At 31.9% G+C, this 23,575-nt stretch overlaps 1 protein-coding gene and 1 long non-coding RNA gene across 2 annotated transcripts; one reads left to right on the forward strand and one right to left on the reverse strand.

Moving 5' to 3' along the window:
- Window positions 1-10,021: 10,021 nt before the first annotated feature.
- Window positions 10,022-10,417, forward strand: LOC107890044 (ankyrin repeat-containing protein BDA1-like). Its single transcript, XM_016814561.2, has one exon. The coding sequence runs from the start codon at window positions 10,022-10,024 to the stop codon at window positions 10,415-10,417; it is 396 nt and encodes a 131-aa protein (XP_016670050.2).
- A 4,472-nt stretch (window positions 10,418-14,889) lies between these two features.
- Window positions 14,890-15,554, reverse strand: LOC107889139 (uncharacterized). The gene is made up of 2 exons (XR_001681664.2): window positions 15,340-15,554; window positions 14,890-15,200 (listed from the first exon to the last, which is right to left on the reverse strand). It is a non-coding gene; the product is annotated as an uncharacterized lncRNA (long non-coding RNA).
- Window positions 15,555-23,575: the final 8,021 nt, after the last annotated feature.

A 23,575-nucleotide genomic window follows, 5' to 3' on the forward strand; every position in this document is an offset into this window, starting at 1 on the left:
TCTTAAATTGGGATGAAATAGATGAATTGCATGTGCATACATAGGGTTTAATCTATTTGACCGAATGGTGATATATCTTGACATTTCAAAACGTGATTTGTGTAAGGCCTAATCTTAAGCGACTTAGTAATAAATCAACAATTACGGATGTTCAGCACATTAAGTTGGCCAGGTATGTATTATGTACTTGTGTAGGCTTATTAAGCCCACCGAGACTTCACTTGGATTTTGTGTAAGTTATAAATGTATTTAATCCAGCAAAGTTAATTGTTTTACTTAAGACTTACTAAGCCTTGAAAGCTTACTCTGTTGTTACGTTTCTCTGTTTTATAGATTAACAAATTTGGCCTTTGCTCGGGGATCGTCAACAACTCGTCACACTATCACTATCCACTGTTTGGTACTGCTATGTTTTGGATTATTTTATGGCATGTATAGAATAGACTAGTAGCAGAATAATATTCTAGTTAATGTATATAAGCCATGCGAAAATGGCATCTTTTGAATGTGTACTTATAGAAGTTTAATTTTATCATTGGCTGTATTTAGCATTTATCTAAATGAATGATCTTTATTTCAAGAAAAAGTTTAAAATTTTACTGTTCTGACATGAGTTACAAGTCTGGTAATACCCCTTTCCTATTCCGACAACGGTTACGGGATAGGGGTGTTACATTTTATTTGGTATCAGAGCTACGGTTTAGTCGATTCTAGGACTAACGTAGCACGTGTGAGTCTAGTTATACATGTCATATAATGATAAAATGATAGTGTGATGATTTCTGACAGATAAAATGTATTTTTCGTATTGTAATGAATCTCTATCCCTATCGAGCTGTAACAAGCATGATGGCTGGTAATGTGTTTCAGACTCAAAGTTCAACAGGCTTGTGCCAGTGACGAGTTCAGGTTATACCTAGTGGGTTGAATGTTGGAAAACTATTAAAAAGACTAGAACTATGAAGCTTATGCTATACGGTATCCGAATTCGTTCACTAAATTAAGTTTATTCAGGTATGTGAGTGTTATTTACGAAATACGTATGGGAAAATGGTGGTATATCTATGTGTTCAGTTTCCATAGAAATTTATATTCATAGAAGTGTATGTGGCGCCCATGTGATTCGATCATTGAAATTATAGAAATTAAGTTGGATAGTGAAACAAAAATGTGATCTTTGTATGTGGCTATTGAACCGAAATTTGAATGGTTGATAAGCATGTAGTGCTTGTATTCGAGTAATGTAAATGATATACTAATGTGTTATGTTATATATATATGTATGTGCATTAGAATTGAGAGTTACATCCGGGCTAAGTCCCGAAGAGCATTCGTGCTGGTGTTACATCCGGGCTAAGTCCCGAAGAGCATTCGTGCTGGTGTTATATCCGGGCTAAGTCCCGAAGAGCATTCGTGCTGGTGTTACATCCGGGCTAAGTCCCGAAGAGCATTCATACTGGTGTTATATCCGGGCTAAGTCCCGAAGAGCATTCGTGCTGGTGTTATATCCGGGCTAAGTCTCGAAGAGCATTCGTGCTGGTGTTACATCCGGGCTAAGTCCTGGAGGGCATTCGTGCCGGTGATGTGTAATCAGGCCTTCATGCCTAGCAGGCTTTGTGCTGGTGATGTGTATTCGGGCCTTCGTTCCTAACAGGCTTAATGCCGGTGATTCGAGCAAAGTTTAAGTGTTCATTACTATATGAATTCAAAGTTAAATGAAAGGACACATTTAAAGTGTACTTATATGATGTTTTATAGACTTGGTTAAGTTATTTCAATGTGAAATAACGAATGAATATAGGCACTATGTGTGCGAATGAATTGAGGCACTGTGTGTGCGAATTCTTTAACCGAGCACTATGTGTGTGAGATCGGTCAGTGGGCACTGTGTGTGTGAATTCTTTAACCGAGCACTATGTGTGTGAGATCGGTCAGTGGGCACTGTGTGTGCGGATTTCGTTTCATGTAAGATCTCGTCTAGGACGACGGCATTGATTTGTGATAGTGTGTAAGACCGTGCTTAATACACTGGCATCACTTGTGTTAAGCTTTATGCCTATTCGACTGTATACGGGTAACTTTAAATATGATTGGATGTATTGAATGAACTAAATGTTCAGGTACATGGGAAATAAGTTAAGTTGAATATTTAGATATGATAATGTTATAAAGGATATTCATTAGGATGTTTAAGAACATGTATACTTTCGGCCATGTTACGGCTTATATATATATATGAATGAAAATGTGGGTTATGAATATCTGAGTTGATGTTATGTATTTGTTTTAAAACAAGAGAACGTTATCCTAACGTAGTCGCTAGTAAGATTTTCAGGGACGAAAATCCCTAAAGAGGGGGAGAGTTGTGACATCCCTAATTTGACCCTAGTCGAGATGTGGTTTTGGGACCACAAAATTGAGTTATTAAATTTATTAAATATTAAAATTCATATCTACTATGTGTGATAGTGCATGTGTGAAATTTTGATGCTTAAATTCTGTTAGTTGAATGTGAATTTTAGTCAAAGGGCTTATGTGAGAAACAAAAAAAAAGTGATGAATTAATTTGAAGACTTATTAGTGCATGATTCTCAAAATGGGGACTTGCATGTCAAATACCCCATTTTGAGAAGTAGTGGCCGGCCATAATGATTAGGGTGCATAGAAAATGAATTTATGTAAGTATATTAATAGTATATGGCCTTAATTTATAAAGAAAAGATAAATAAAATATTTTGGGGTGAAAAAAAAAACAAAGTTTGGTTCATTCTTCTTCTTCATTGCCGTGGTAAAGAAAGAATAAGGGAGTGAAGCTCAAATAATGGACCATATGCATAGATCTAATTCTAAAGGTATGTAATGTGATTTTTGTCAAATTGATTATGAAATTTGGTTGTTAATGACATGTGGTAGATAACCCATGATTTTAATTCTAGATTAAGTGATCATAGGACATTCGACCATTTAAGAGAAATGTGGAAATTTTGTTTTAAAGCTCGTAATTCATGTTTAATTTCTGAATGGAGTTTTGAATTGGTAGAATTGAGTTTTAATTTTAAGAAATAAGTGATGTTTGTAAGGATTTTCAAAGTTCATGTAAAGCTTACCTTCGGTCATATTAAGGAATGGTAAATTGGTTGTAATATTATATATATTTTGATAGTATATTAGATGGTTTGAGATTTGAGCTAGTTACATGTGCTATTATGAAGATTTATGGATGTTTTAGAATCGACCTAAGTGTTTTAGTCATTAATATATATTGCCGAATGTATGCTTAAGGAATTGGTTAAGTACATTGTTGTTAAATGCTTGTTGTTTTTGTATAATTGTTGCCTAGCTACTAAATGAACTTAGGGTATTATGGATAAGTTTAAGAGTGGCATAATTGAAATGAAGTTTGCTTGTGCCGAATGTGATTTTAGTGCATGAATTAGGAGTTTAATTTCATTCGGTAACTCATACCAAATTGGGAGATAGTATTAAACATTAGTATTATTGTTAAATAATTGAAGTGAGCTTTGAATGGTTGTTTTGCTTATAATGGCCGAATGTGAACTTAAGTTTTGAATTACAATTGAAGCTTGTTAGTTAGTTGATGATGTCCTTTGATAGCCCTTTTGATATTCAGCCATTGTTAAGGAATTTTGAATTGGTTATAAATTTCTATGTTTTAATTAGCAAATTGAATTATTGAAGGTTGAGCTAATTATATATGTATACGTTTTATATGTACATTAATTTCTTAGTCTATGTTATTCGGCTATAATTGTCATGGTAGAATTTTTTTAATTTGTAAATTTGTTAATCATTAGCTCAAGAGCATCAAGGACAAAAGTCGGAAAAAGGGAAGGCAAAACTAAGCGAATAGCCGTAGAATTATAGTCGTCGACAACTCTTAAGGTAAGTTTCTAGCATATAAGTTTAGTTATAATGAAGAATGATATGGAATACGGGTAAAGATGGGACTATGAATTGGTGTAATTACCTATAATAAAATGATAAGGAATAAGTTACTTCTATGAGCCTTAGCCGATTGGTTATTAGAAAAGTGATATTTAAATTATGGTTTGTATGTGATAATAAGAAGTACTTATATATGATGATATGTTTTAAACTCAAATGGTAAGTTCTTAAGTGTTTGGACTTGGAAATTTAAGAGCAAATTGTAATAATCTGCTTAGGACAGCAACAGTAGCGTGATTTTTGAAAATCGCCATAAATTGTTGGAGTGGAATTAAAGACTGAATAAAATATGTAATCAAAGCTCAATGGGTTTAGTTTCTTATATAAACTGTGCAAGCAAAGGAATTTCCTATAGAGAGATATTTAAAGTTGTGCGTGACAGTGTCAGAATGAATCTGAAATCCCCTGTTCTGTTTTTAGAAAATCATTATAAATAGTACAAAAATTTTTATAAGATAAAATTTATAGTCTTAGAATCCTTAATGAGTCTAGTTTCAAATGAAATAAACAAGAACATATTTTAAAATCTTTACAATGAGAAATTTGATTCGTAGTGAAGAGTGGTCAGTATAGTCAAACAGTGAAATAGGGGAAACTTTAAGAAAATTCTGGTTTTGATTGGACAAACCAAAAATCCTGAAAATTTTATGGATAGAAGATATATGAGTCTATTTTTGGGGAAAATTTATGGCACTTCATTTGGAGTTTCGTAGCTCCATTTACAAATAATTTAATGATTGTTGCTCAAGAAAACAGCTTGTAGTGAATCTGTGATTTTGTTGTAAACATTGATGAAACTAATTGAGTTGCTTATAAGCTATTGCTGAATTGATGTACAAGATAAATATATAGGTGGTGAGGCCAAAATGGCTAAAATATAAATGTGTGCAAGTTATCCGAATGGCTATTTTATAAACATAAGCAATGTATATGTAATATGTGTTGATAGTTTTATAAATTGAAGGTGTAGTGACTTATATGTTGTTTAGCCGAATGGTTGTCATGAGAAGAATGTAAGTCATGTGTGTATTTTCTTATTTAGTTGGAAGTTTATTGAAAGGGATAGATATAAATATGTATTAAAGTCGAATGATATTATGACATGAAGTTAAGGCACATGCTATATGCTTATATTCGAATGAGGTTAATGAATTACAATGGTGATAGTTTGTGTGAAATGTGGTAACATGTGATTAGGTATACATGGAATTTAGAAAGTATCCGGGTTAAGACTCGCTGACTACGTGATGTGGCCTAATGGCTCTTGTGAAATGAGACTAGCTATATTGAGATACGAATAAGTTCGAATGAAGTGATACCTTATTAATGTGTTTCCGTGTTGGAAAGATCGAAGGTATGTGAATTGATGTGTATACAACTTTGTGAGTTAACTATGATGATATATCCGGGCTTAAAGTCCCGCAGGCTTGGTACTGGTAACTGGATTCGGATTTTTTTTAAACCTAGCAGACTATGGCTAAGTGCCTTGAATTATTTCAAACCGAAGACCATTTGTATATCTTTAAGATAATGATTTAATTAGTTTCATAAAAATTTACTAATTTGAGTTGTATTCGGCAGGATGTGCAAATACATGGTATGGATTGCGTTTGGTCATTTATGTATATGTGATAAGGAATATGTTTGGTCCTTTATATACGTATACGAAACTTTAATACTTGTCATGATTTGATTATTTGAAATATTAATGTAAATATGAACTAAAGAACTAAGCTCCTAAATACATATATACATTTATGTATGTGCACGAAATGAGTGCATATGATTAAGTGGTTAGAGGTATTGAAAGATTGAATTGGTAATTGGTAACTATGGAAACGGTAAGTGTACAAAGGTTAAGTATATGGTAAGTGATACTTACTTGCTATGTGAACTCGATTTCGTTTGTATTACAAATGTACTTGGGGAATCACTTATGAGATGGTTATAAGTTATATTCAACGAGTATTGACTCTATCAAATTGTTTATGTAAGATGAAAACATGAATATGTGCTTCCAAATATGGAAACCGAATGTGATTATAGTGTTATGTTTTAGTTTGACTGATTAAACTAAAAGTAGCATTGATGTTTTTAAATGCGAAGGGGTATATACTCTTAAATTGGGATGAAATAGATGAATTGCATGTGCATACATAGGGTTTAATCTATTTGACCGAATGGTGATATATCTTGACATTTCAAAACGTGATTTGTGTAAGGCCTAATCTTAAGCGACTTAGTAATAAATCAACAATTACGGATGTTCAGCACATTAAGTTGGCCAGGTATGTATTATGTACTTGTGTAGGCTTATTAAGCCCACCGAGACTTCACTTGGATTTTGTGTAAGTTATAAATGTATTTAATCCAGCAAAGTTAATTGTTTTACTTAAGACTTACTAAGCCTTGAAAGCTTACTCTGTTGTTACGTTTCTCTGTTTTATAGATTACCAAATTTGGCCTTTGCTCGGGGATCGTCAACAACTCGTCACACTATCACTATCCACTGTTTGGTACTGCTATGTTTTGGATTATTTTATGGCATGTATAGAATAGACTAGTAGCGGAATAATATTCTGGTTAATGTATATAAGCCATGCGAAAATGACATCTTTTGAATGTGTACTTATAGAAGTTTAATTTTATCCTTGGCTGTATTTAGCATTTATCTAAATGAATGATCTTTATTTCAAGAAAAAGTTTAAAATTTTACTGTTCTGACATGAGTTACAAGTCTGGTAATACCCATTTCCTATTCTGACAACGGTTACGGGATAGGGGTGTTACATTAGTGATCTCGAATCACTGTTCCGACACCACTGAAAATTAGATTGTTACACTACCAACCCTAGAAAACTTCTTATTTATGTGACATTCTTCGAAGGCTTCCAATTAATGATAGCTGAGATTTTACTCGGATTAACTCGAATACCTTCAGTTGATACCACGTAATCTAGAAATCTCACTTCTCATAACCAGAATTCACATTTGCTAAACTTAACATACAATTACTTTTCTCGCAAAGTTTATAACACAACCCTTAGATGTTGATCATGATCTTTTTCATTTTTGAATAAATCAAGATATCATAAATAAGCACGACGACAAACTGGTCTAGATACAACTGAAAGAGATTTTGTTCATCAAATCCATAAAAGTGATAGGGTCATTAGTAAGCCCAAATGGCATTACCAAAAATTCATAGTCTACATTGCGTTCGAAAAGTAATTTTTGGAACATCTGACTTTTTGACTCTGAGCTAATAGTATCCCGATCGAAGATCAATCTTAAGAAACAAGGTTGCTTCTTTCAGTTGATCAAACAAATCGTTAATTCGGGAAAGCATATACTTGTTCTTTATGGTTACATTATTCAACTATTGGTAGTCGATACACAGTCTCAGGGCTCTGTTTTTCTTTTTCACAAATAATATTGGAGCTTTTCAATGTGACACACTCGGTTAGTTAAATTCCCAATCTAAAAGCTCTTACAATTGAGCTTTCAATTCTTTCAATTCAGTCAGAGTCATTATGTATGATGCGATAAAAAAACTATTTTTTCGTATTTTTTCCAGTTTATTTTAACTCACACAATTTTTTTTTAAATTTACCGGTGTCTCCTGACACATTAGCGACACCCATTAAAAACATAGTTTTTTCTTTTCTTTTTTTTTTACATCTTGAATACCTTATTTTTCACAAGTATTTCAAAATATATATACTAGTGCCACCTAATAGAGTAGCTGCACGAAAAAAATATTTTTTTTAAATCTAATGGTTGGTGCTGCCAATGTGTTAGGCAACACTGACAATAACCGTAACAAATGGGTTATTTTCGTATATAATTTTTTCTAAATATTGATGGGTATTGTAGTCGAGTAAAAAATATTGATTTAGATATTTATTTCACGTAGGTCTAATTATTTTATTCATTGAAGGAGCCTCAACTTGTATGATTATTGAGGTCTCACCCAATAAAATACCATACTCGCATTCTTTTAGGTAATATTTGGTGTTTTTTTAATATTATGATTCTAATGAAATTTGGTTTCTTGAAATGTCATTATTAGGAATGTGATTGTCGGAAAAGTAAATTTGCAACATTTAGTATATATTGGAAGTATTGATTAAAATCACAAGAAAGTTATATTGTTATGTTTGGTTCACTAAGTAACTTCTTATGAATGTAATGATAATTTATGAATTTACCCTTATTAAATAGAAGTTAATATTTATCTCTTTAATTTTTATAACAAACTTTATTCTTTATATATTTGGATTAAATATTTAATAATAAAATTTAATTGATAATTTCTAAATTATTTTTAATTTATAATTTTAATTGAAAGAAAAATTGTTTCAAATTTGTCTTGCATATATTTTCTAAATATAATAATACATATATAAAATCATGGATATATAAAACTTATTTTGAAATAAATTTTAAAACTACTTGAAATCACATTTGTTTTAACTAAAGGCTAACTCATAGGAATATATATATATAAAAGAGTTGATTCTAGGTATCGTTCTAAGCAAAACTAAAAATAATTAAATCATAAAAATGTAAAATCATAGGCGGTCTAACCCACAATTTCTACACAACTTAAATGGAACAATTCTACTCATATTCTAAAAAAAAGTTAACAAGTATTTCGTACAAGTACAAGTACTAAATTAAATTTGTAGCTAGAAAAAAAATCAATGAATAAAACTTATTTGCAAAAAATTTGTTGAAGTAATAAAGAAAATCAAGTGATAAGGAGGAGGAAGGAGGCAATAGCTTTTCCTTTTTTCTAAGTAGGCTAATGTACTAAACTAATGTAAAATAGGGTTAATTTTGTCTTTTTATTTTAACTTTTCAATGTACATAGAAAAATAACTTTCTCACCTTTTATCATAAGAATCAGATTGCCATATTTATGAGAAAGTAATTTTTAAGGGAATGTTATATTCTAAAGAAAGTAAATAAAACTTAACATACCAAATGTTGAAATCACTTTTCAACTGATTAAATTCTCAGAAAAATGACTACTTTCCATCATACCAAACACTAGCTTATTGTCACACAGAATGCAAAATTCTTAAAAAACAAAATTCTCAACTTTCTCCTTTCTATTTTAACCTAAATTATCTTTTCTTGGTGTGATTCTTTAATGGCTTCACTGAGGTTTCAACGTTAACACATAATTGCCTTAAATGTAAACATGGTAAAATTACACATTTTTTTTAAAAATTTTGTTATTATTAATTTTTGTTATGAAATTCTTTCTAGATTATAAAAAATTAAAAATTATATTTTGTAATTTTTTTTTTAAGATACACATCAAACTATTCAAACCCAACATAATTTTTTTTCTGGTAAGCCCGATAAACATATTGAATGTTACTTAGAGAGGGCCAATTTATCGGTGGCAACAAAAATGTATCGTCGAAATTGATGTAATTTGAAATTTTAAAATTTTAATTGAATATGTTTTGAACGTAGGTATTTAATTAATTTTGTTGGTAGTGGTTACATACCCTTTAGCCTTATTTTTATTTACATTTAACATTTCTAATGATTTTGTGATCCATACACTTACAAAATATTAAATATAAACCTTTCTAAGAAACTTATATTAATTGAGCATTATTTTAGATTGGAACACCTTCAATTTTATATTTTTTACGAATAATATTCCGAACTTTTATAAAATTGCAAGTGAAGTGTTATTTATCTGGTTGCACCAAAAGAATTTTATAGTAATAAATATACATATTTCTTGTTCTGAGATTTTTTGTTATAGTATGAATTATGAAACCATGAAATAATTTTATTTTGAATTTAACTTAATTAATATTAAATAACTTTAAGTGGCGCACATTGTCAGCAGATCCCTAGTGTTATAATCACTGATTTTTATAGAGCTTCCTTCTATTTTTCACAATAATTTGACTCATTAGCCTTTGCATAAAGACCAAAAAGAAGCTCCCTCCTTCGCCCTATTGGCTCAGACTTCTGACAAAGAAAATATCTGAGGCATACTTCAATTTGGAAAACACTAAAATCAATGGAAGAAAGTACAACCTTAAATTTTACGGCACTCGAAGACCAAGACCAAAAAGATATACGTATATTTGGGTGCATTGGGTTTGCAATGGAGATGATGAACTTAAAGCCATCATTTGCCAGGAAGCTAAACCAAGGTTTGAGCCCAATTCACATTGCAGTTAAAAGAGGGCATAAAGAGATGGTGCTTCGTTTCCTAGAGATTGATAAAGATCTTGCTCGTGTCAAAGGGAAGAAGGGTAAGATTCCCTTGCAGTTCTTAAGTAAAGCTGGAAACCCTGATGGCTTGGTCGATAGGTTTCTTGAGGTTTGTCCCGAAAGCATCAGAAATGTTACAACTACGAATCGTACTGCTTTGCATATCGCTGCAGAAAGGAATAGATTGGATGTGTCGTAACCAATTTTTTTAAAAAAAACGGGTATCGACTTGGAGAAAAAACGAAAACAGGAGTCGCCACCAATCTTTTTAGGTGTGATTGGATCACCTTGTAAAAGTGGTTGTTTTTAATGAATGGTTTGATTTATTTAAACAACGATTTTGGTCCACGTAAATCAAGAAAATAGGTTCGGGAGTCGGTTACACACGATGAAGGATTAGCACCATCGTAGTGCCCAAAAATTGGTACCTAGTAGATTAATTAATATCTTAGTGTCGAAAATGAAAGCTTGAAAGACATTGAAATACGATCCCTCTTCGTAAAAATGCTAATTTGAAAATGACCGAATAAATTAAAACAAATGTTAAAGACTCTCTCATCTCGAAGTAATAAAATGTCACGCTCAGTAAGTTAGGACACAACATTTTAAACTTTAAGAATGAGCTTGCCTTTATTTAAAATTCATATATTCTAAAAAAAATTTAAAAGGCTGTTCGGCTATTTAGGATAAACAAGAAAAGTCGAAACCCAGTAAGTTAGGTCACGTTTTCTCGAATTTCCTAATACCAAATATTACCTTTATTTTTAAACAAATTCTTATTTCGAGGTGACAAAATGTCGTACCCAGTAAGTTAGGGCACAACACCTCGTACTTCCGAAAATAAGTGTTTTTTTCGTATTGCGATTTAAGAGGATTATATCGTTATTTAGATATAAACGAGGAAAACCGAAACCCAGTAAGTTAGGGCGCAATTTTCTCGAATTATCTAAATACGAAACTTGTTTTATTTTAGAAAAACGCGATTATGTGCGTCGAGTAAAAGACCAATGTAATCATAATCGCATGGTGAAATAAGAAACGAGTTGCAGTATTAACATGCATAATAATAACAAAGGTGGTGATATAAACAACAATTATAATGACAAAATAATATGTATTTGCAGATATATTGAGACATATAAGAATAAACGAATAAACATAATAAAAAAATGATAATGAGAACAAAACGAAATAAAAGTACAAAGATAAAGGAAATAACAAAGCAAATTATAGTATAAATTGGATTTTAAATCGGGGGTAAGCAAATAAACATATGAGTAAGTGTAACGCCCCAACTTTCGGGAATTCTGTGAATGTTGGCATAGGTTTAATTATGTTAGTGGGCCTCTAGAAGGCCCAAGCTTAAGATAGAACCCGGAAATTTTAGTTAATTTTTGTTCCATAAGAAAAGGGGAGTGAAATTATGTAATAGGACCTATGTGAAAATGTTTGAAAATGCTATAGGCTAAATTGAAGTGGCCAAATAAATAGGAGTGCAAAATAGGAGGATTTGCATGACAAACCTCCCATTTTACATAAAGTGGCCAGCCATCATGTTGTCGTAGACAATATGAGCACTTGATATCCATAATTCATGATTCAAATTGATAATGGGTTAGGTAAATGTTCTATGATAATGGATTAGGTAAATATTCCATGATAATGGGTTAGGTAAATGTTCCATGATAATGGTTTAGGTAAATGTTCCATGATGGGCATTTCATGTCTTTTGTATTAAAGAATTAAATGGATGAAATATGAAATTTTATTAAAAGAAAAAGGAGTGAAAAGAACAAAGTTTTGTCCATCTTTGTTCATCATAGCCTAAAGTTAGAGAAGAGAAAGGAGAGGAGAAAACTCTTGAATGTTCGGTCACTTGGGGAATAAAATTGAAGGTAAGTTCATGGTACCTTGCTTCTATTTTGAGGTTCATGAGTTCTTCTTGATTCTACCTTAACTCTTGAAGCATATTTTGGTTTTTGGTTGTGTTGTGAGCATTTGGTCATGAATTAAAATGAAAGAAATGGTTGTTGTTTCATTTTCTTTTGATGAAAAATGGAAGATATGTAAAGTTGAGCCAAACAAATGAGCATGCATGTGCCTTAGATGCAAAAGGGAAAAATCGGCTAACATGTTGTACTTTAAAATGATGAAATGGAGATTATGCTTAAGTAAAAATCATAGATATGTGATGATTGATTGGTGATATACATGTTTAAATAACATGCATGCAAGATAGGTGTATGAAAGAGTGATTTGGTAATAAATCTGCTTGGGATAGCAGCAGTAACGTGACTTTGGAAAATCACCATAAATTGTGGGAGATGAATTAGAAGCTGAATAAATTATGTAATTAAAGCTTAATGAGTCTAGTTTCAAATGAAATAAACTAGAACATATTTTAATTCTGTACAATGAGAAATTTGATTTGTAATGAAGAGTGGTCAGATTAGTCAAACAGTGAAACATGGGAAACTTTAAGAAAAATCTGGTATTGATTGGCCATACCAAAAATTCTGAAAATTTTATGGATAGAAGATATATGAGTCTATTTTCAGGGAAAATTAACGGAACTTGATTTGGAGTTTCGTAGCTCCAGTTATAAATGATTTAGTGACTGTTGCTCAGGAAGACAGCTTGCAGTGAAATTATGATTATGTGGTAAACATTGACAAAAATTTGTTAATGAGTTGCTTATTGATTTCTTATAAGCTTACTATGATCTGTAGGTGTGGTTGGCCGAATATCGTAAAGGGTTAATACGTAGTTTGTATTTGAATAGTTAGATTAACGTGTTAGAAATCCAATTGTAGGCGGTTCGTGTGTGGATCTCGTCAGCATATCGTCACAAACAGGTGTGTAACTAACACCCTCTTTCTTAGTCTAGATCGGCTCGAAATGTCGAAGATCGGTATTTTTTAGATTTGCGAGTGTGCGAATGCTCGTAAGGTAAATCGATTAATATTTTTGGTAAGCTGCAATGTTTGGACTGCAAAGTGCATGATTTCTGTGCCCTTGATATTTTTGGGCTTAATGGACCAAAATTGGAATGATGGGCCAATGAGCCCAATTCGGTAAGAACCCTCAGTACGTGATTCTGTTAGTACGTGAAAGGTAGGAATATGCATGAAAAACCCTAAAATAGATAAATTACTGAAATACCTTTAAAAGTGGAAAATTTACAGTTTTACCCCTAGGGTTAAATTGACCTAAATGCATGTTTGACTGTTGTTATTTACTGCATGCCATGTTGTTATTATCTGATGCATGGGACTGGGATATTGACGGAGGAAGTACTGAAAGTGGCTTGTCCATGTACTGGAGGCTTTGCCTCAATTTACTGTTAACTGAGCAGCAAGGCTGCAACTGTGGAGTGTTGGGCTGGGTGGGTTGAGCTATTCCCCACATGGAGTGTATGGCTGGTACGGGTGGAGTGTAATGGTTGGTGGGTTGAGTAGTCTCCCCAAATGGGCTTGCATATGTTTACTGATATTGCATGTATTTTGAAATGGGCCTATGGGCCATACTGCTATCAGAATAAGGGGCTAAGGCCCAGTTTATTGTAATCTGAAAAGGGCTCTGGACCCGTACCACTGTTACCTGAATGGGCTTAGGCCCAATGGGCTTGAGCTGACTTGGGCTTTGAATGGGTTTTTCCTTACACACTGAGTTTCCCCAAACTCACCCCTTTTATTTTCATCCACGCAGGAAATCCCCAACCATAGTGGGCTTGGAGCTGTGAGGGAATTCGGAGTGGCTACCCGTTCTGAAAGTTTGATTTTCTTCTGGTGAACTGGACATCCTTTTAATTACGTTTGAGGTTTTGAGCTTTTAAATGTAATAAGGCCGCTTATTTATTTTTGATGGTTTTTATATGTTTTATTAAGATAGGTAATATTTATATTTAACTGTTGAAATTGGATAGCTTTAGGGTGCGCTTTCAAAAACAACAATTGATTTCAAAATAACACGACAACAAGCAAAGCTTCCGCAATGAAAGTATTTTCCAAAATTAATCACTTTTCCTAAAAATGACTTAATCAAATCGGTTTCCTAGAAATATCCATGACGTTAAGGTGTGGCAATGGCGGTATCCATGTCTAGGATTGGATCCGAAGGGAGCTTGGTACTTAAGCAGCCTTCATGGCTCACCTTCTCTTTTCCGGTTTCCTACCTGGTGCCTAGCTTCCATTCACTTTAACCTATAATGAAATTATCTTTTAAAACACTAAGTAAGTTTTTTTCTGGATCAACAATATAAAATGTTTTGAACGCTTCGATGTGGCATGTCGGATCCAGTCATAACGTCTGGGCCGGATTTGGAGTGTTACAGTAAGTAAACAAACTTATAATAAATAAAAAGCATAAAATAGTAATAATGGTATTAACAAAATACATATAGATATAAGTACAATAACAATAATGGTAATAAAAAATAAAAATAATTGTAATAATAATAGGTATAATACATAAAATATAAACATAAATATAAAGAGAGAAATAAAATTAGATAAGACGAATATAAATTAAGATATAATAGCAATAATAGCAATAATAATAAATATTGATAATAAACAATAATAAAAGGAATAAAAATAATAGTAATAATAAGAATATTTAATAATAGTAATAATAACAACAATATAATATATACACGAAAAGTACTGATAATAGCGCAAATAATAACAAAAATAATAAAATTAACTAATTTAACAGTAAAATAGTTAAATAATAAAAAAGGGATTAAATTGAGGACTGAAACAAATTATTAAGTACAAATTTAGATAAACAAAAATGATTGCAAACTGAATTAAAAGTGGAAGGACTTATTTGGCAAATAACCCACATAGCAAAAACGCGCGGATCTCAGGTAAGGCGGGTCGGATCACACGGGTATGGCCATTGCTCCGGCGAGGTTTCAGTCCGGTCGCCACCGTGGACCACCGCCGTCGCCGCCGTCGCCGGCCATCGCACACGGTGGCCTGAAAATATAAAAGGTACGCTTTTTTTATATATTTTAAAAAAAATTTTTTTTTGATATAATCTAATATATTGTATAGGAAAAGATAGATTAAAAAATAGAGAAAAAAGAAAAAAAAAGAAGAAGAAAAGAAAAAAAACCTTAGCCTGATTTTGAACCTCCTTTCTATTTCAATTGCTTTCGTTGTTCTTTTTGCTTTGAATTGCTGCTGTTTTTATTCAATGTCTCTCCTTTGTATTGATGAAGAAAAAAAAAAGGGTCCTTTTACATTGTGTTTTGATGGCTTTTATAGCCTTGTTACATGATTTATTTTTTATTATCTTTCTTTTCTCTTCCTTTTGTAAGTGCAAGTGGAGTGGTGGCATAGTGGTGTAGGTGGCCAAGGTGGGTGGCCAACAAAGATGGTAGAGTAGGTGGCCAAGGTGGGTGGCCAACAAGGGTGGAGTAGGTGGGATTAGGGTTTTTTTTTTTTTTGGGTTGGGTTAGTGTTTTGGGCTAAGTTTTGGGCTAAGGGTTTTAGGTTTGTATTGAGTTTTAATTGGGTAGTTGGATTATGTTTATTTGGGGCCAAAATTAGGCTTGTACCGGATGTTTTCCAAGTTCTAATCCAAACGCTTAAGAAGCAAAACTACTGTCAAGAAGTGGTGAACAGGAAAGACGAAGATGCCAACACTGCACTGCACATAGCTGCTATCAATAATCAACCCCAGGTTCGCTCCATTATCTCTTATATATAATTAATATTACATGGATTGTTTTGTATTTCATGGTTGACTAATTATTGCTTCTCTTTTTTAATATCTCAAATTATTGATTAAATAGATGCTCAAACTACTACTAGAATGCAAAGCTGATAAGCATGAGACCAATGAGGCTGGTTTGACGGCACTGGAGGCAGCGCATCAACAGAACAATATAGAAAGCATTAACATTCTGCGAGAAGTTTCAAACTTTAGGTATAAGTTGAAGAAACAAATTGACGAGTATGGGTCAAAGGTATCGTCATTAATCTTTGACAATATAGACAATATATCAGGCGGGGACCGCAGTGCCTTACTAGTAATTTTAGGACTGCTTCTAACAACAACCTACCAAGTCACCCTTAGCCCGCCGGATGGAGTTTGGCAAGGAGAAGATCGCTTTAAAATTAATATACCGGGGAAATCAGTCATGAACCAAACCATTATAACTGTATGATGAATTTTGGGAAGGAACCATTATAATTGTAGGATATTGTTTATACTCCACGATTGAATTCTTAGAATTTGGTAGTACTCCTTCCTTCTTTGGCACCCCTACTCCTTCCTGGTAACGCGTTGGTACTCCCTCGTTAGGCGTTGGTACTCTTTCCTCGTTGATTGATTTTAGTACGGGCTTATGGTGCTGGTTGCTCATTAGTGTATGCAGGTTCTGCATAAAACGATATTGTAAGTGTTATAATTCTTGAATAATCAGATTTATAATTATTCTTATTTTCGACCTACTTATATTATATCCATTTATCATATAATATTTTCTTAATACATTTTTGACATATTTAGTGATTGAAATTTTTTATCGGTAACACATCTGCGATAATACCTTTCACAACAATAATTGATACCTTTAAAAAAAAGTCATAAAAATAAATTTAGTTCCTAACATTTAAATTTTAGTTAATTTCTTGTTTTTTTTTACGGAAAAACTAATTGGACAATTAAAATTTTGATAGCACTAACGTGACAGCTCATGTGGGCATTTTATGTATACTTTGCTGGTAACATGGATAAATTCTCTAAAAGGTTTTATGAACTTTTTTTAAATTTTTTTGATTTTTTAAAAATATTTATTATTATTTTAAAATTTTTATGAATTATATGTGAATTATCACATTAATGGCCACATTAATGTTAGTAAAAGTTTAATAGTTCAATAGTTTTTTCATCCAAAAGCAAGTAATTTAAATAAATTTTAAAGGAATCAAAATGACCCAAAAAGAATAATGGCCAAAATGATAAAATGAGTAAACATTAAAAATTAAATTTATTATTATACCAAAAAAGCTATCAATTTCTATTTCATTACTTAAAAATACATAAAAAGGAAGGCTTTTTTCTTTGAATATCACAGGTTTTTTTTAATCAATTCTCAAAATTCATGTAAATATATTTTGGAATACTAAAAATTCGTAAAATAAAGTACACTAGATTCATCTCGACATCTATATAAGTATAGAGATCCCATTAAATTTAATTTAGACACCTCAACTATTAAAATTAATGCCACCTTAACATTTATGGGTATTGAAGTCGAGTCAAATTAAATATTTATTTCACGTAGGTCCAATCATTTTATTCAATTGAAGGAGCCTCAACTTGCATGAGTATTGAGGTCTCACCCAATAAAATACCATACTCACATTCTTTTAGGTAATATTTGGTATTTTTTTCATATTATGATTCTAATGAAATGTGATTTTTTGAAATGTTATTATTAGAAATGTGATTGTCGGAAAAGTCAATTTACAACATTTAGTATATATTGGAAGTATTGATTAAAATCTCAAGAAAGTTATATTGTTATGTTTGGTTTACTAAGTACTTTCTTATGAATGAAATGATAATTTACGAATTTACACTTATCAAATAAAAAATAATATTTATGTCTTTAATTTTTATAATAAACTTTATTCTTAAAAAATATTTGGATTAAATATTTAATAATGAAATTTAATTGATAATTTCTAAATTATTTTTAATTTATAATTTTAATTGAAAGAAAAATTGTTTCAAATTTGTCTTGCATATATTTTCTAAATATAACAATGCATATATGAAATCCTGGATATATAAAACTTATTTTGGAATAAATTTTAAAAATACTTGATTTCACATTTGTTTTAACTTAAGGCTAACCCATAGGAATTAAAAAAAGAAAAGAAAAAAAGAGAGTTGATTCTAGGCATCCTTCTAAGCAAAACTACAAATATATAATTAAATCATAAAAATGTAAAATCATAGGCGGCCTAACACACAATTTTTATACAGCGTAAATAGAACAATTCTACTCATATTCTACAAAAAAAGTTAACAAGTATTTCATACAAATACAAGTGCTAAATCAAATTTGTAACTAGAAAAAAAATAAAATCAATGAATAAAACTTACTTGCAAAAAATTTGTTGAAGTAATAAAGACATCAAGTTATAGGAAGGAGGAAGGAGGCAGAGCTTTTCCTTTTTTCTAAGTAGACCAATGTACTAAACTAATATAAAATTGGGTTAATTTTGTCTTTTTATTTTAACTTTTCAACGTACATAGAAATATAATTTTCTTGCCTTTTATCATAAGAATCACATTGTCATATTTATGGGAAAGTAATTTTCAAAGAAATATTAAATTCCAAAGAAAGTAAATAAAACATGACATACTAAATGTTAAAATCACTTTTCCACTAATTAAATTTTTAGAAAAATAACTACTTTCTATCATACCAAATACTACCTTATTATTACACAAAATGCGAAATTCTCTGACAGCGGTTACATACCCTTTAGCCTTATTTTTATTTACATTTAACATTAATGATTTTGTGGTCTGTACACTTACAAAATATTAAATATAAACCTTTCTAAGAAACTTATATTAATTGAGCATTATTTTAGACTGGAACACCTTCAATTTTATATTTATTAAGATTAATATTCCGAACATTTATAAAATTGCAAGTGAAGTGTTATTTATCTGGCTGCACCAAAAGAATTTTATTATAATAAATATACATATTTCTTGTTCTGATATTTTTTATTATAGTATGAATTATGAAACTATGAATAATTTTATTTTGAATTTAATAGAATATTCTTAATTAATTATTAAATAACTTTAAGTGGCGCGCAGCAGATCCCTATTGTTATAATCACTGATTTTTATAGAGCTTCCTTCTATTTTCGCAATAATTTGACTCATTAAGAAGAATGATTTTTTTTTCTTCTTTGTAGGCGGCTCCCTCCTTCACCCTATTGGCTGAGACTTTTGACAATAAAAATACAACCTTGTTGACTCCAATAGGCATACTTCAATTTTGGAAAACACTAAAATCAATGGAAGAAAGTACAACCTTAAATTTTACGGCACTCGAAGACCAACACCAAAAAGATATACGTATATTTGGGTGTCCTTTCTATCCACATGTTGTTTCCTTGTTGACTCCAATACACCACATCTTTAGTCTTTTCAGTTAATTGCTGTAAGTGGACTTAATTAAACCCTTTCAGTTTCAATCCTGTTTATTCAGTTGTTGAATATAAAGTTGAAAGATTGGTTAAATCTAGAAATCGGGGTAAACGAATCCTTCAAAAAACTCTTTATTAGAATTAAATAACCTAAATTCTTATTTAAATAAAATACGATGGAAAATAAAATAAAAGTAAAATCCATATAGAACTAGACTTTTTTTATTTTATTTTAGAATAAAGTTTTTAAATCTTATTAAACTCCATCTATTTTATATTGATTAGGATAAGGTGTTTCAATCTTACTAGAATATGGCTTTGCAAGCCTATAAATAGACATAGTCTATTCCTCTTGTATTTGAGTCAAATTTTTCGACATAGTGAATTTTCTTCTCCTCTGTCCGTGGTTTTTTCCCGAAAGGGTTTTCACGTAAAATTAGTGTGTTCTTTATTTTATTTATTTTATTCTATTTTATTTTTCACAAATTGGTATCAGAGCTTCCGGGTTATTTATCTCGATCACGGTAATAGCGTCTTTGAAGTATGAAATTCCGCTGTTGGATCGCAACACCAGATTTGCGTTGTGGCAAATTAAGATGCAAGCAGTTCTTGCACAGATAGATCTGGAGGATGCCCTGCTAGGGATAGATAAGATGCCTTCAACATTAACAGATGAAGAGAAGAAGCGTAAGGATCGAAAGGCATTAACACAATTACATCTGCATTTGTCCAACGAAATTTTGCAGGATGTGATGAAAGAGAAAACTGCCGCTGCATTATGGAAGAGGCTAGAACAAATATGCATGTCGAAAACTCTAACAAGCAAGTTGCATATGAAGCAGCGTCTTTATGCTCATCGTTTGGAGGAAGGTGCGTCTGTACACGAACACTTAACAGTGTTTAAAGAAATTCTCTCAAACTTGGAGGCCATGGAGGTTCAGTATGATAAGGAAGATCTAGGGTTGATTCTACTTTGTTCGTTGCCCCCTGTTGTAGGCCAATTTTAGCCCATTTACATCAAAACCCAATTTAGCCTTACCTAACCCACCAAAATTAAACCCAAAACCCAAAATCTTAACTACCCAAAGCCCAATTTACATTAAAACCCCAATGGCCCAAACCCTAAGCCCAAATCAAAATAAAAAACCTAGCCCACAACTTAAACTTTTCTCAACTAGCCACACCTTTTCCACCACCAACTCCACTAGCCACTCCTTTTCCACCACCAACTCCACTAGCCACACCTTCTCCACCACCAAATCCACTAGCCACACTTGCTCCATTACCTACTCCACTAACCACACTTGCTCCACCACAACTTGTACCTACAAATGAAGACATAAACAATAAAAAAATATTTTGTAAATGGCTATATAAGCCTTCTCATATTTTGTATATGAGGGGGGATTTTTTTTTGGAGAGTTTTTGGGAGAGAAAGTTATTGTAAAGGATTTTTGGAGAGGTTTCTTTTTAAAGTAATCAAGGAGAAAAGTTATTGTAAAGGCTAGTTTTTGGAGAAGCTAGTTTTTTTTTGGAGATTAATCAAAGATCAAAGCAAAAGAGGTTTCTTTGTCTATTCTCGTTTTAAGTTCTTTGTTTACTTATTGTTTTCCTTTCAATCTTATTTTGTTTCTTTTATACGAAAGTAAAAAAAAAAAGTAGGAAGCTTACCCATTTTTACCGAAAAAGTTTTTTTTTGAGGTCCGGCGTCTGGACGATGGCCGGCCTTGTGGCCGAAAATCATCCACCCTCTCCCTCTCTCTCCTTTTTGTTATTATTATATTTCTTAATATTATATTATATATATTCTTTTAATATATTAGGTATATTTTAAATTCTATATTACATATATATATTATAATATTTTATGTATATATCTTTAATATTATATTATTTATATATATATTTCTTTCTACATGTTATCTTATGTATATATCTTAACTATATTATGTATGTATTTTTAACACTATATTATGTACATATTTTTAATATTATCACGTATTTATTTTTTATATATGTACATATTGATGTAGTATTATTAATAGTATTGTTTTTTTAAACATCATTATTATTTCTAATATATATATTATGTACATATTTTTATTTGTCAATATTAATTATTATTATTTTAATATTTTGATATTTTAATATTTTATATTTTATATATTTTATTATTCACATCATTATTCGTATTTTTTTGACAATAATATTCTTGGATTTTTTTTACTATCATTTTAAAAACTTTTTACATTTTAATTTTAAGAATAAGGCAATGTACCGATTTTAACATTAAGTCATCGATTTCATCGCTATGTTGGGTGAAATTAATCGGCTCGTGTTAAAAAACGGGACGTCCTTCTAAAAAACAAAAAAACTTGCAACTTATCATTTCCTTCAATCGGATCACACTTAAATGTCAAATTGAATTCGTATTTTTGAAAATCAAGACAACATGTGTTTAATAAGATACCAATTTTGGGCGTCGCGAGGGTACTAATACCTTCCTCGCGCGTAACCGACTCCCGAACCCTAAATTTTCTCTGGATTTTAACGTAGACCTAAACTCAGCCTTTTATTTGTTTTAATAAGAGATCTAATAGGTGTCCGATCACACCTAGGAAAAAGGATCGGTGGCGACTCCCTGTTTATTTCAAAAATCAAACGTCAAATTTCAAACTTTTTTTTAATAAATCGCCACAATTAGCGACCAAGCTAAGCTAAAATTTTTACGTCGCTACAGATGGTGACTTTGCTGGGGATAGCCTTTTTGAGAGTCGTGTCTGGAATTAAACACGTTTTGTCAAAATTTTCAAATTTCCTTATTCAAAGTAAATATTTGGTCGTGATCCGAAAATCTCGTTTTCAAAATTCATGCATTTGTATCGTGCTGTAAATATTTCTTCTAACTTGCTTATTTGGTTGTTTTTCAGTTTTCAATTTTTATGGTTTTAATTTTGGTTTAGTTTCTTTAAGTGAAACGTAAAGGTTTATGAGTTGTTCCCCACACACCGTGTACTTGCATTTTCGCATAACATGAGCTCTCTACCCGGGCTCCGTCCGTTTAAGTGAAAGTAAGCGCTACGCCTTCGTGAGTTAACTCGTCCCTCCGTACAGGCTAGTGAATACTTTCGGGTTACATATGACTTATGCTTTCGTGAGTTAACTTGTCCCTCCGTATAGGCATAAGTAAATGTAACCCCTCGAATTGAACTCGTGAGCTTGTGATAGGCTATAACCGAGGCTCTGTGTTAATCTTAGCAGATGATAGTACGGGCAATTCCAGTACCTATCTAGAACCAAAACCGCATATAATGAACCATACGAGCCACCTAACTAGAGCCATGCCGAACCTCCGCTCGTTTAGTAGTCACCGAAATAAGTACATAGGAAAAGCACATCTTACCTTCTATTTCTTTTACATTTGTGCTTTCTAAGCAAGGGAATCGAGTCCACTAGACCAAGTAGCTTAATTTGTTAGATTTTCCACAGTTTTTCTCTGTTTATATGTGTTGCGCTAACCAATGTCGTTTTTCTATATTTCTATTTTTCATCATGCATCGAAGGCATCTTGTTAGGAAGGTGTTGATTAGAGATTGGTTGCCAAAAACGGGTTTCTAATGGAGGAGTCAATTATACGAGTGACCAAAACGTTGTGTAATAGACTCCTTTGATTAAGGAAATGCCTAAATAGGGGCTATCTTGAAATTAACACCAAATTTTTGCATATTCATTCATGACTGACATTCATGCATTCATTCATGCATCTATTCATTCATTGCATATCCCATACTCGGTCGCTGAAGATAAAATATATAATTCGCAGTTGTAATACCACAAGACTGGAACCACGTCATCCGTATAAAATGCGCCGACAAGCTAGAGTAATGGAGGATGAATTCAATGAGAGAATTGAAAGGATGGAATAGGCTCAAAAGGAATTAGAAGAGCAACTGGCCAAATCGCAACAAGAGACGAGAGACCTAATGGTGAGATCTCGAGAGGAATCACTCGAGCAAAGAGATCAGATGGCTAAAATGATGGAGATGATGACAACTTTGGTCAAAGGAAAAGGACCCATGCAGAACCCCGATGTTATGGAACCTCGGTCAAGAATTCACCACGATCAGGATCCACTCTATCCCCCGGGATTCACTCCATCGCCC

The sequence above is a fragment of the Gossypium hirsutum genome, chromosome A09, assembly GCF_007990345.1.
Source record: "Gossypium hirsutum isolate 1008001.06 chromosome A09, Gossypium_hirsutum_v2.1, whole genome shotgun sequence".
In the NCBI taxonomy this organism is placed as follows: Eukaryota; Viridiplantae; Streptophyta; class Magnoliopsida; order Malvales; family Malvaceae; genus Gossypium; species Gossypium hirsutum.

Bases quoted from the DNA above. Each gene is read 5' to 3' on its own strand.
- LOC107890044 (XM_016814561.2), top strand. From the start codon at position 10,022: ATGGAAGAAAGTACAACCTTAAATTTTACGGCACTCGAAGACCAAGAC.